The 14,028-nt window shown below is 47.0% G+C and overlaps 1 protein-coding gene across 2 annotated transcripts in view; it reads right to left on the bottom strand.

Moving 5' to 3' along the window:
- Window positions 1-10,759: 10,759 nt before the first annotated feature.
- SLC6A14 (solute carrier family 6 member 14) overlaps window positions 10,760-14,028 on the bottom strand; it is a 49,682-nt gene continuing 46,413 nt past the window's right edge. For both annotated transcript variants that reach the window (XM_083422616.1, XM_083422617.1), the window contains exon 14: window positions 10,760-13,737. In XM_083422616.1, coding sequence (XP_083278742.1) covers window positions 13,588-13,737 — 150 coding nt within the window. In that variant the 3' untranslated portion in view covers window positions 10,760-13,587. The remainder of the gene's footprint in view (window positions 13,738-14,028) is intronic.

The raw sequence follows: 14,028 nt of genomic DNA, 5'->3' as shown, positions 1-14,028 counted from the left end.
AATCAAATCTGCTTCCTTTGGCTGTGTACACACCATATATTTAAAGCAACCCCCACCTTCCAAAAAAGAAACCAGGGAATTGTAATTAACCCCTCATAGCACTGGATTTAGGGTGGTGCAGGCAGCTCTGCCATACAGGACACTGAATCAAGAGGGTGCAAAATTGAGAAGATCCATTTGGGGGTGCTAAATTTTGATCTCACACAGTGCGGCATACAGTACTACAAAAGATTACCAAAGACCACACCTGCCCTCACAGATATACAATTCCTAGCACCCTTAACAAACTACAGGATTCTTGGTGATTGTGCTTTTAGAAGTACTGTAAATGTATGGTGTGCATTCAACCTCTCCCTTTTGCCGCAGGCCATGCATCCCGAAGGAGTCTGGCACGGGAACAGCTTGGGAAGCAACCTTGCAACGTTCATATAAGTCACCTTCTTTCTCCAGGGAAGAACTCCCATAAACACCCAAATGTAATAGTGCCACAAAACTTAGCTGTGGGTGGTGATGGTTGGCCAGCACATGTGAAGCTATCAGGACACTTCTCCCCTCAATCCCTGGAGAAGTTCTGCAACTTTTTTTAGAAAGTGGATTTGGTGTTGGGGAATAAAAGGAAGGATGAAATGTACATAGAATTGCAGAGTTGGAAGGGACCATGAGGGTCATCTAGACCAATCCTCTGTAGTGCAGGAATCTTTTTTGCCCAACATGGGGCTTGAACCCATGAGATTGAGAATCATATGTTCTGCCAACTGAGCCAGCTCATCAAAATTTCATTTCTAGAAGGCAGAGGGTTCGTATGAAGTAGGGTGGGTTCTCCCACACTGCAGGTCTCCAAGCAGACAGCCATCTCTTGAAGGTGCACTTGTTCAGGATTCCCTGCACCAAGGGTCCTTCAAGTCTGACTCTATAGTCCTGTGTTGGAGTGGGCTAACCCAGCGTTTGACTCCATGCATGGATGGGAAAGTGGGAAGGAGCCTGGCACACTAGGAACAGAGGAACTTGGCTTCTACTGAGACAGGTTAGCTCAGTATTGCAGCGGCCGGCAGTGGCTTTCAAGGGGTTGAGGAGGAGTCATTGCCAGCACTATGTGGAGATGCCCCTATGTGGAGATGACCCTGGGACTTTGTTCATGCATATAGCATACCCTCCAACATATGGGTGATCCAAATGGGATTTTTGGTCTGGTGCTCTGGTACAAGCCAGTTGACTCATGTCAGAGCGCCAGACCAAAGAATGGGATATTCTGGGATCCAAGCAGAAGCCAGGTATGGCTTCCATAATTCCAGGATGTCTTGCTTAAATCAGGATGGTCCAGCGGTATCACATGGAGGGGACTACACCCTGTGACTTCTCTTTAAATATTGATGCCTGCTCTTTATGCCCCCAGTGACTCCCATTTCTCATTGCTACACATCTTGCTAGAAAAGCCAACAGGTGGCATTCAGTGTTAGCCATACTCAGAGCAGACTCATTGAAAAGAACTGCGATGACTTATTTAGTTCTGCTCAGTTCAGTTGGTCCATTCTGAGTGTGCGTTAGTTGGCGCCTGACCTACAATCTTCCACTTACATATTTAATATGTCAGCCCTGGCAATGAAAAAGGATGATACTGGTGAGGGATTTGTCACAGAAGGCTCCTAGCCCAGTGAACTTTGGTTGAATATGCGTGTGATTCATCTTTGTGGCTATAAAAAAGAAACAGCAATGTTTCTATTTTTTAAGGTGGGGGGCATTTGCAGGAAGCCAGATGATCCCCAGGGAAGTTGCAGCAGGAACAAAGCTCCCCCCCCCCCACCTTTAGTGAAGAGCCCCAGATCTGCTTACCCCACCCACACCTTTTAAAACAAGCATGGCCAAACTTGGCCCTCCAGCTGCTTGGGGACTACAATTCTCATCATCCCCGAACACTGGGACCGAGGTGTGCTGCCCACTTGCCTGCCATTTTGTCACCCCCCTCAGTCATGACACCCGGGTAGACTGCACCCACCACACGCCTCTGCCCTTCCCAGGTTGGAGACCCCCATCCTCCCCTCTTCTGTATGCACAGAAACTGCCTTCTTGGCCTTTGGACCTATGACTGGTCTCATCTGCTCAATCTGCCAGAGCCTGTCTTCACACGCAGGGCACAGGCAAGTCCCTAACTCACCTGATTCACTGAGAATCTGTTGGAGATGTGGAGACTTTTGGAAAGATCCTGTGAAAATGTGGGAGACTTTGTGAAGGGCTTGTCTGAGGGATATTGGACTTTGCCCCAGCAAGAACCTTATAAGCTAGAGCCCAAGCTAGACTCAGAGAGTGAAGACTTCTTGCAGCAACTGTAAATAGTGTTTTTATATAGTGTGTGTGTTCGTGTTTGCTGTGTAAAAGCTGTATCTGCCATACTGTTGTTTCCTGTGGTGAGCCTAAATGCTTGACTGAACCTCTGTGGCGCATACTCAACACAAAACACCCCACCCCCATGCAAGTTTTGTGCTGAATGCCCCGCTTTTGAACACCCTAAAAATCTCAGTGACTTTCCAGTTTAGCAGAAGCCAGCCTTCCTCGCTTAATTAATATGAACTGCTTGTTTGGAATCAAACTAATTGAGCATTTTGAAGTGAAAGGTTAGTCTTGTAGATATCCTTTAGACTGCATTTAATCAAAGTCAAAGCAAACATGATTCAAAGGGGCTGAGGTACCTAGACAAATATGATCCACATGAGAAATTCCAATGAAGTTGATGCAAAACTCCCAGCAAACTTGAGTAGGTAGAAAATAAGGCAGGCTATAAAAGATGAAAGGGCCCTCTTATGTCTATGGAGTGTAAAGGTTTGGGTAACGGCAAGAACACACCCTTTGCATGTAAAAGTCCCAGGACCAAGCCCTGAGATCTCCAGGTAAGGCTTGGAAATACTCCCATAGAAGAACCTGGAGGGTTGTTGCCAGTCAGTGTAGACAATGCTGAATCAGATGGAATAATAGCCTTCTATAAATCAACTTCTTATTTTTTCTTGTTTTATCTCAAAATGCAATCTATAGACTGGAAGGTAATTTCAGATCACAGTTTCCGATGTGATGAGGTGAAAAACCTGTGAAGTTTAGGTAGTTTCTATAAGTAGCGGTCATGAGGCCCCCACTCCTCATGGATACAATGCCCAGAGTTCCCTGGGAAGAGGGATGGACTGTTAAACCAAGGGTGGATCTACACACAGGAAAAAAACACAGTATAAATAATACAGAAATTAAATCGTTATAACAAAAGAAAAGAAATGCTATGGGAAATCTGAAAGAATTTTTTTTGCTCTCCATCTCCATCTGGTGTTGCATGTTTATAATGTATTCAAAGCACTGCTTTTTTGACTGATGTAGGTGAGTTCCAGGTCCTTAGTATGTGGGCTGAGAATTGCAGCCTTCAGGGGCACCACTCTGAGCTCAGTCCTCTATGAACATCTCTATCTAAAGTCACTATGCTCGGTTCCCCTCTCCCTACAGTAGCCTTTCACATGATCTCATACCTTCCAACATCCCAGTGAGACAAATCAATGGAGGCCATGTCCCCTCTCAGACCCCACCCCTTCTCAACTCCCTCCCTCCCTCCCTTGGGGCTCACCAAATCCCCGCTTGCACTATCCTGCTGGTGGGCCCATATGCACTTTTGCCCACCACCACCCCTTCAAGAGCCACAGCGACTTGGCTTTCCAGACAGCATACTTCTGGAAGCCGGTGCCACTTCTGGAAGGAGGAAGAGGAGTGTGCGACGCTTGGGCACAAGGTGAGAGAGCATCTTTTGGTCTCATCTTTTGGTCCCATGCTCTGGTGGGAGTCAACTGACTCGTGCCAGAATGTGGAACCCAAGAGCACGCATCTTTTGGTCCTGTATTCTGGCACGGCCAGAGCACAGGAGCCACAACAGGACATCTGGGAATGTGATCAGAAGCCAGGGTGGCGTCTGTAAATCTGAGATGTCCTTTTTAAAATGGGACAGTTGCATGGTATGTGAGCTGCCAGGCCTGAGAGCTCTCAAGCCTTTCTGGGCAGTAGGCTAGATTAAATGTTCCATACCCAGGTTTCCTAAACATGTGAGAAGAAATGATCCCCTCACTTCAACGGAACCTGGTAACACCCACTTCAGCTAATATGTTAATTTCCCACCAGTGACGTTTTTCCTCATTTGTTACACTTTGTGGTTTTTATTTGAATGCCTGAAACTGTGGTTAATGCTGATGTTTAATTACATCACCAGGACCCGTCCCCATGACATCTGTGGGCCCCCACCCCTGCTTCTCAGGTTTTGGGAATCTCAAGGAATTTCAAAGTCTGCAATGTGCCTGAGTGCACTTTACATTTGTGCTGCAGATGAAGTTCTGGAGAAAGTCTGCCTAGTTCCATTTTTGATGCTGTTCAGGAGGCAATAAGACAGGCCTGGCCCAGTGCACTTTAGGGACTTGTGTTTGCCAAACTGATTTTTGTTCTTGTTTCTGAACAGTATTCAAAGACATCTTTGATCTAAATGTATGATGTTTCTGCTGTCATTTGTATAATGTTTGATATGTGTTCGGAGGATTTTCTTTTATTTCTGCCTGTGATTTTTTGTGTTGTTTTAGGGTGGTCTGGGAGCTTTCTGTTTTCCTGTGAACTGCCATGGGCAGCCTTTGCAATCAGGTGCCCTCTATGTTTGGGGCTACAGCTGTAATCATCCCCAGCCAGTTCTTGCCTCCAACATGTGGAGGGCACCAGGTTGGCCAAGGCTGGTTTCAAGTAAGCTCAGTTAGAAAAGGAGGCTATATTAGTGGGATAGGCAACAAAATATTACACTGTAGTTTTAGGTTTTTAAATTTATTTTTCAATCATCCATTCTAATGTGCTTGCATATTGGTTAGACAAAAGCTGTGCCTGCACTAACTCATACTGCTGGCATGTTGACTCCTGATTATGTGAGGCTCTGGGACTCCCACTTATGTGGAAGCCTATAAATCACTGACTTACACTGATTTAGGCCATCAGCATTGTAGATCAATATTGTCTACACTGCCTGGCAGGTGCTGTCTGTGGTTTCAGTTAGGCATTTCTCCTAGCCCTACACAGAGAAGCGAGATTGACCCTGGGACCTCCTTCTACATGCAAAGCAGATGCTCTACCTGCTTCCCCAATATACATGCAGGTTTCCATGCTTAGATTTCATCTGTATAGGTTTCTGTACAGCAGGGCCCCACTTCCTAGTATAAGTGGGCAAGCCTTTGCATGGCGAATGCATGAAGGGAGCTGCTGTCATGCCCCATTACACCTGGGGGCAGCAGGACAGGGGCAAGCACTCAGCTCTTTCCTCCAACAGCTAGCTCTTGCTGATTGTGTGTGTGTGGAGGGGGGGGAGCACACTCTATCAAAGAGGAGAGCCGGCCCTGCTCTGCTGTTCTGTAGCTTTAAAGGCAGTTTTTGCCCTAGCCTCTGCCTGTGCTGGACCACAGCATTTGGTGATGTAAGCAGGATGCTGAAGGTCAAGGAAGAGATATAATAATAATAATAATAATAATAATAATAATAATAATAATAATAATGTTTTTATTAGTTTTCCACTATTTCCCCAATAATAGCCAAATTATAACAATATGAATTATTTTCAAATTTATACAATTATTCAAATACCAGATAAAGTTTTAAAAAGAAGGAACTTGACAGAGATGGATGGCGGTCAGGTTGGATCCTGACAAGACTTAAGTACTGTCTCTGGGGGGCAGGTGGGGGGGGGGACTCCCTTGTCCTGAATGGGGTAACTGTGCCCCTGAAGCACCAGGGGCATCATAGCCTGGGAGTCATTTTGGACTCACAACTGTCCATGGAGCTGCAGGTCTAGGACAGCTGTCTACCAGCTCCATCTGGTATGCAGGCTTAGACCCTACCTGCCTGCCGACTGGCTTTCCAGAGTGGTACATGCCCTAGTTATCTCCCGCTTGGACTACTGCCATGCGCTTCACATGGGGCTACCTTTGAAGGTGATTCGAAAACTACCACTAATCCAGAATGCAGCAGCTAAACTGGTGACTGGGAGTGGCTTCCAGGACCATATAACACCAGTCCTAAAGGATCTTCACTGGCTCCCAGTACATTTCTGAGCACAAATTCAAAGTGTTGGTGCTGACCTTTAAAGCCCTAAATGGCCTTGACCCTGTATATCTGAAGGAGCATCTCCACTCCTGTTAAGTTGTGGGTGAACATATGAGTTGGTCAGTCACCAGCGAGGAGGCCCAGGAGTGGCTTGTGGTTGGTGATGAGGTCGAAAGTCCTGCCGTAGAAGTATTCATGGAACCTCTTCACTCCAGCCACAAGTGCCAGTGCCTCCTTGTTGAGCTGGCTGTGATTCCGTTCGGTTGGAGATAGTGTCCTGGAAACATAGGTGAGTGGTGCTTCTCTTCCGTCTGGAAAACGGTGACTGAGGACAGCGCCGATGCCAAAAGGTGAGGCATCGAAGACAAGGACCAGTGGCCTGGCTTCACTGTATGGTATCAGCACACTGTCCTATGAAAGGAGAGCCTTGACTGAGTTGATGTGGCCCCTTCTGGAACACTTCCGACAGATGGCGTCTCTGAATCGACACTTGGCACGGGAATGGTTGCCTCTGCAGCCGGCACATTCCGATTGGCCCTTGGTCTTCTTTTTGAACTTCCCGTGCTCCCCTTTGTTTGGTGCACGTCATCATCTTCACTGGAGGATGCCTTGTCACTGCTGGCCTCTTCGTGATGCACTGGAACTGGCTTCCTAGCAAGACGGGCTGCTGGCCTTGCGGATCTCCTGGGCAGCTTCCGAGGCCACAGCCTCCTCAGTGGCTTTCTGCAGCGTGAGGTATGGCTTGGTGAGGAGATGCCATTGCAGACAGATGTCGCAGACCCCACAGACGATTTGATCCATCAGGGCATCGTCTAAGTCTCGGAACTCACAGTGCATTGCGGCCTGTCAGAGGGTGGCGGTGTAGTTGTTAATTGACTCCCCCTCTGCCTGGTTCTGGTGGTAGAACACATGGTGGACAGCAATCTTGGACGGCTTTAGCGCGTAGTGGTTGCGGAGCTTCTCTTGAATCGTGTCCCATGGCGCTGCCTAGACTGCTTGAGGCGCAACTAATGCTTGGGCCATCTCAAACACCTCGGACCCACAGAGGCTGAGGAATAGGCCCCGCTTACACTCCTCTGACACTTCTGTCAGCTCGTTGGCTTGGAGGTATCAGTCAAACCGAGCGAGGTAGGAGTCCCATGATTCAGAGGCTGGGGCAAACGGTGGTAGAGGCACGAGTTAAGCCATGGTTCCGATGCCAACATGGAGGGCGATGGATGGAACACAGTGCTCTAGCCAGAACAGTTGTGAATTGTGATTTCGCTTGGTGTTTCAGCTCAGTGATTCAGCTCAGCTCAGAGGGTGGCCGCATCTGGCTATGCTCTGATGTCCATCAATCCCATCCTCGTCACCAGTGTTAAGTTGTGGGTGAACATATCAGACGACACAGCGATTCTTCAAACAGCTCTTGTTTATTCACAGGCCAGAACAGAACTGAACTGAAGGGTTCAGCCAGCCTGCTTATATAGAGCTCCACTACAACGCAACTGTAACACTTTCTGTAACTATTCAATCATTGAACGTCACTTTCAATCCCTTATTTGCATATGTGGACCTGAGTGAAAACTATCTACAGTATCCCCCTGCTGGCCCAGGGTGAGAACATCAGTACATAACAGGTACCCTCCCTGTGGAACGCCCTCCCATCAGATGTCAAGGAAATAAACAACTACCTGACTTTTAGAATATATCTGAAAGCAGAGCAGAAGGTTTTTTTTATGTTTTATTGTGTTCTTATATCTGTTGGAAGCTGCCCAGAGCGGCTGGGGCAACCCAGTCTGATACACGGGGTCCACATAAAAAAGTTATTATTATCATAATTAGAGAGAAATGTAAACTGCTTAGAGGTGTTTTATGATGGTGCAGTGTAGAAACTTAACTAAACAAGCAAGCAAACGAACGAACAAACAAACAAACAGAGAAATGTCGAGGAATAGGATTACAGCTGGGCAGCCCTATGCAAGCTGGGGAGTACATAACTGATCTTGTTCCCAGTGCCACTTACGTTGTAAGAATTGGGCATGGTAACAGCTTGCCCTGCAATGAAATGCACCTGGCATGGCTGCAAATTTGCAAGAGCAATGACGCTCCATGGTATCCACTTTTGATAACACTTTTTTGTTCTCCCAAGTTGTTCTTTTTATTATTATGCATATGAGCCAATAAAATTGCACCACGTGCAAACTATGAGGAGGATGCATTTGCTGAGAACGGGGGCGACAAGGACAAGGAGGCAGCAGAACACCTTGAGCTTTTCCCCCCGCTTCTCTTTCCCCTCATCAAGGTTGCTCAACTAAGCAACAGGACTGCATCACGCAGGCTTGGGGATTTGCCCAAGGCCAATTACTCTGGCAGGTGTTTGTGCGTGTTGAGTGGAAGCTGGGTGTTTCTTGAAAACCAGCCCATAGAGGGCAGCATAACCCAGCACTAAGCATCAAAAGCACTTTGTGCGCTGATGATGAAGATTCTCTAGCCCATATGGGGACTCCTGCACGGCAAACTCCCAAAGAAGAAGGTGGATCCAAACAGCACAGTTGCCTCTTTTCCATTTCTTTATAAAAGGCTCACACTGTGCAATTTTGTTTTCATATTTGGCCCTTTAAGTTATATCTCAGGGCTACTACCGTGAGAAGCATTTTTAAGTCTGCAAGGCATTGCACAGAGTTATAAATGGGAGGCCTTGAGGGTAGAGAAGCTGCGCAGGCAGCCTCTACGACACAGAGGGGATTGGTGTATTAGTGAGCCTCTGTGGCTGTTCTTAAGAAGGAAACCTCCACCTTCAGAGGCAGTTTACCTCGGACTGCTATGTGTTGAGGACAAACAGCAATGGCTGTCTCTGTCTGACCTGCTTAGAGACAGGGTACTGGGTCTATTTTGACCTAAGCTGGCAAGCCAAGCCCGCTGCTACTGGTTCTCTCCCCCCCCCACTTGATGTGGATAATCATCCCAGGGGATTGTGAGATTGTAAAAGATAAAGGACCCCTGGACTGTTAAGTCTAGTCAAAGGCAACTATGGGGTTGCAGCGCTCATCTTGCGTTCAGGCCGAGGGAGCCGGCAATTGTTCACAGGCAGATTTCTGGGTCGTGTGGCCAAACCACTTCTGGTGCAACAGAACCCCATGGTGGAAACCAGAGTGCATGGGAATGCTGTTTTACCTTCCCGTCGGAGCGGTACCTATGTATCTACCTGCACTTTGACGTGCTTTCGTACTGCTAGGTTGGCAGGAGCTGGGACAGAGCAACGGGAGCTCACCCCGACATGGGGATTCGAACCGCCAACCTGATCGGCAAGCCCAAGAGGCTCCGTGGTTTAGACCACAGCACCACCTGCATCCCTTGTGAGGGTGTACATTGTTAGGGAGCCAAAGCCTCTAGTCTCAACCCTGATCTCCTTCTTTCCTGCTCCTTTATAAAACATCATATAGTGGTACCTCGGGTTAAGAACTTAATTTTTTTCTGGGTCTCTGTTCTTAACCTGAAACTGTTCTTAACCTGAGGTACCACTTTAGCTAATGGGGCCTCCTGCTGCTGCTGCCACACAATTTCTGTTCTCATCCTGAAGCAGAGTTCTTAACCCAGGTACTATTTCTGGGTTAGCGGAGTCTGTGACCTGAAGTGTCTATAACCTGAAACGTCTGTAACCCAAGGTACCACTGTAATTGTATTTGTTTCACTTTGGTTACAGGGTGTGTCCAGAGGCATGTATACATATAAATTAATGCATTCAAATTTCATGCCAGTTTGTGTTATGGGCCTTTTAAAAGTACCTCACGACACTTCTGAATCACCAAGCATTTGCAATTTGACCTTGTTGCTACCACATGCAAATCCAGCTGAGGTTTCAGTGAAATCTCATCTTGGGAGACCTTGGTGATATCTTGCCGGAAATCAGCGCAGTTGCTGGTGGCAGAAGGTCAGTGGGGGCAGGTGAGGTACATCACCTTGGGAGCTTCTACCACCCAAGGTGGCTCCTTCACCCGCCTCCTCATGGTTGGGCCAGGCCTGCAGCTGAATCAAACAGACAGAAATCAAGGCGCAGGAAGTGGGTGAGTTCTTTTGAACTGCTTGTTAGGAATGCTGCAAACTAAAAACCCAACAATGGCATAAGCTGAGGCTGCCCTCTAAGGGCGAAAAGTCTTGAATGCACAGCACAGCGATGTCTCTTGCAACTTGCTTGTCAAAACTTTCTGTGCCTGTGGACCTATTTCCAAACCGAGGACTTATCCATACTGACTTAAAAGCTGCCTTGTTTTTCATATATTTTGTGTGTGGATGAACCACATCACATTTCTATAAACCGGCTGATATGCTGGTTTTTGGGAAGGCAAAAATCCAGCTTCCTACTAGCAGGCAATAACACAGATCTGATTACATGGCAACTTGCCTGCCAGCATGTATTTGCCAAACCTTGGTTTTGTGTTTAGCCCACTTTCCCCTGTCTCCCAACCCGCTAAACCTCAACCTTCCTTTCCTCCTTTCTTTTGTTGTCGTTGTCACTGCTGTTCATTTCCAGTTGCAACTTTCTCTCCTTTCTGGGCGGATTTACCTGGGAGGTATTTTGTTTGCATTAACAGTGCTTACTTTTGAGTAGTAGGGTTTACCAGAGGTACAATTCTGATTGTTAAACCACTCTGAGAATTGTAGCTCTGTGAAGAGAAAGGGGTCAAGCAGGTCAAAAACAAACAAACAGAAATTTTATTGGTTTTGAGATGGATAAATGTTCATTCCCCAAAACAGACAATATGTTTTTCTACAGTACAAAAACACACCTGGGGGAAACCCAGAGCTTCCCACCTATCACCACAGGCTCGGTGTCCCTGGCAAAGAAAGTGCCCTGGCCCTATTTTATGTCATGGACTGTGAAGGCAGCTAAAGGACTCTTTTCAGTGAAAGTAGACTTCCAGGACATTGGCCTACAATTGACAGGAAACGTGGAATGAAGGTGGGTCTAGTGGTCATGCGACCGCTTGGTACGGCAGCTGGAACATCCTGCCACATTGCAATGGCATTTTTCTACCACCCACCCACCCAGAATCAAACATCTGGGGACAAATGGTGGCCACATCCACACTATGAGTTGAAAGCACCATGACACCACTTCAAACGGTTATGGCTCTCCCCCCCCCCCCCAAAAAAGAAAAAAGAATTCTGGGAGCTGTAGTTTTTTAACGGCACTGAGAGTTATTAGGAGACCCCTGTCCCTCTCACAGAGCTGCACTTCCTAGAGAGGCTTAACCATCCCTCTTCACAGGGAACTCTAGAAATTGTTGCTCTGTGAGTTGAATAGAGGTTTTCTAACAATTCTCAGCACCTGCTTTAAATTTATGTTGTGAATGTGACCTGTTTCTGGGATCCCTCCTTGTGGCTGCCATCAGAACCAGAGTAGCCAATGCTGCCTGTCCTGACGTTGTTGAACTACAAGTTCCATCACTGGCTAAGCTGTTTGCGGCTGGTGGGAATCAAAAGTCTATCAACATCTGGAGTGCATTGTGTTGCCTAGCTTTCCATTAGAACAGTGTTTCCCGAACTTGGGTCTCCAGCTGCTTTTGGACTACAATTCCCACCATCCCATGCTAGCTAAGGATGGTGGGAGTTGTAATGCAAAAACTGCTGGAGAGCCAAGTTTGGGAAACTCTGCATTAGAAGGATGAAACAACTCCACTTCCATTCTTCAACTGAGATGACTTAGGGCAAAGGAAGTGTTCTTGCTCCCCCACCCTGGGCCCAAAGAGGCTGTTATCTTTCAGAGCATAGGCCAGGGCTGAAGAATTGGTGTCCTCTAGATATTATGGGTAACCTGTAGCTCTCTGGCATGGGCAGTGGCTGGGGATGATGGGAATTGCTGTCTAGCAACATCTGGAGAGCTGGACATTCCCCCTCCCAGGTGTTCAGTGGGACAAGGCTATGGACATCTTGCTGTATCCCATTATAGAACCACAGAACTGTAGAGTTGGAAGGGACAACAAGGATCATCTAGTCCAACCCCCTGCAATGCAGGAATCTTTTGCCCAACCAAAGGTTTGGACCCATGAGATTAAGAGCCTCAGGCTCTACCAGTTGAGTTATCTTCTAACAACAACAACAACATTCTGAAATAATATATATATATTTAAAGCCACTTTTCTCTTTTGGAAGTAAACAAATTCGGTGCCATAAAACTTATAGCCGGAGCTTCAGGGAAAGTTCCTTTGTAACTCAGGTTGCCTGGGGGTTTAAAGAATGGCATTTTTGAAGAAAACTAGAAAACAAGTGCTGACTCACTTGTGCAACATCCTTAAGAAAAATGACCCTCTCCAGAGACACTCACAAATTAGAGATTCAGGAGAGAATGGGGATAAAGATGGATGAAAGGAAGAGCCTCTTGAGAAGATCGCAGCCATTAGCAGCTCAATACAAGATCAGGCAGAACAGAAGCATCGTGAAAGTCAGGTCCGTGGGCTGGCCAGCCAGCCACTCTGGGCTTTCTGAGACTAACTAAGGCCACAAAGCACAGAATATGGCACGAGGCACAGGACCCAGCTTCTGAAGTGTTGCATTTGAAAAACAAACTCCAAACACCAAGCTGCTAGCCTATATTGCTGGGACTGTAACAATATGCTTAAAGGTGTGGCAGAAACACCAGCTGGAATCCCCCAAAGCCAAAGAGTTGGCTGGACCTTTAGCAAGTGCCTGAGGGGTGGAGAGCACCTGGCTTATCCATCAAGAAGAAAATCTGATCATCATTATTTTGCAAGAGGATAAAAACAATAAATTATGCAAAATAAAACAAAAAGTGCACATCACTCAGGTTTCTGTGGTGCCAAATTTGGAATGCCTGGATGCAGAAATACAGATATAGATCTGATGTATCATACACATAGTTCCAGGAACAGGAATACAGAAACAATAGCTAATTGTCAAAAAAACTAATCTATTTGGGATTACATCCCACTGACTTCAACAATGCTTTCTTCTAGGTAAGGCACTTGTGTGATACTGAATCACCTTCGAGCATTATGGAAGTGTATTCCTATCACAAAGCCTGTTAGGATGGGCAAGGCTGCTGCCCTTACATTTTCAGTGGAGGATTAAGACTCCGGGGAGGATTTCTGCAGGGTCGTTACAGGAATGGATCATGATGGGTTAGGGAATGGAGCCCACTCCTAGCAAGATCTATGTTACAGCCTCCCCTGGGAACAGGGAGCAAACTCTGGAACTTCTTCCAGCTCTCCCCATGCATAGCATGGACCAGTTTTAGCACCAGCTAAGGGGTCAGGAGACATGCTGTCTTCCTCACTATATCTAGCAACTGGGCAGGTCAATAGGGCAGTACGTGTTAGCGACGAAGAACCTGCCTCCACGCTCCATTGACTTCCTGTCCATTGATCTATCACAATATACAGTTCTCAGAATAAATAATATGGCTTCCATTATAAAAAAAAAAACACCCCGTTCACACAAACCCCAAAAACCCACTCTCTCTGCTGCACATGAGTGCCAATTGCCTCCCAACGGGCCACTTCACTCTGGCTTGTGTACGTAGGCATCCACAGTCGGGATTTCAATGTCTTTCTCCTTCTCTGTGTCAACCATGTTGCGGTATCTTTCTCCACGATTGCGCTCTAGGGCGGGACCCCAGTTGGGCTGGGGCTTGCAGCAGAAAGTAATGCGCTAGAAGGGGGAGAACCAGAAAGGGAGAATGAAGGCTCAGTCTAGAGGTGTCATCCTAGTAGCAGACACAAGAGGCCTGGCACAATTCTCTGCTGCAAGGTGTGTAGGTGAAAGCCTCTGGTTTAGAAAGCTCCTCCAAACAGATTAAGTCAGTAGTATGGAACCTCAGGTTTGTGGGGGAATGAATGTGGCTCCTCTCCCCAGGCCTTTCGATCTAGCCCCTGGGATTCTCCCCAGACCATGCCCCTTCTTCTCAGACCACATCCCTCACCACTCCTGCTCCATGCCCTT

This window comes from Podarcis tiliguerta (assembly GCF_965153285.1).
Source record: "Podarcis tiliguerta genome assembly, chromosome: Z".
In the NCBI taxonomy this organism is placed as follows: domain Eukaryota; kingdom Metazoa; phylum Chordata; class Lepidosauria; order Squamata; family Lacertidae; genus Podarcis; species Podarcis tiliguerta.
Note: the sequence above shows the minus strand (reverse complement) of the source record. Positions and strands in the feature narration are given on the sequence as shown.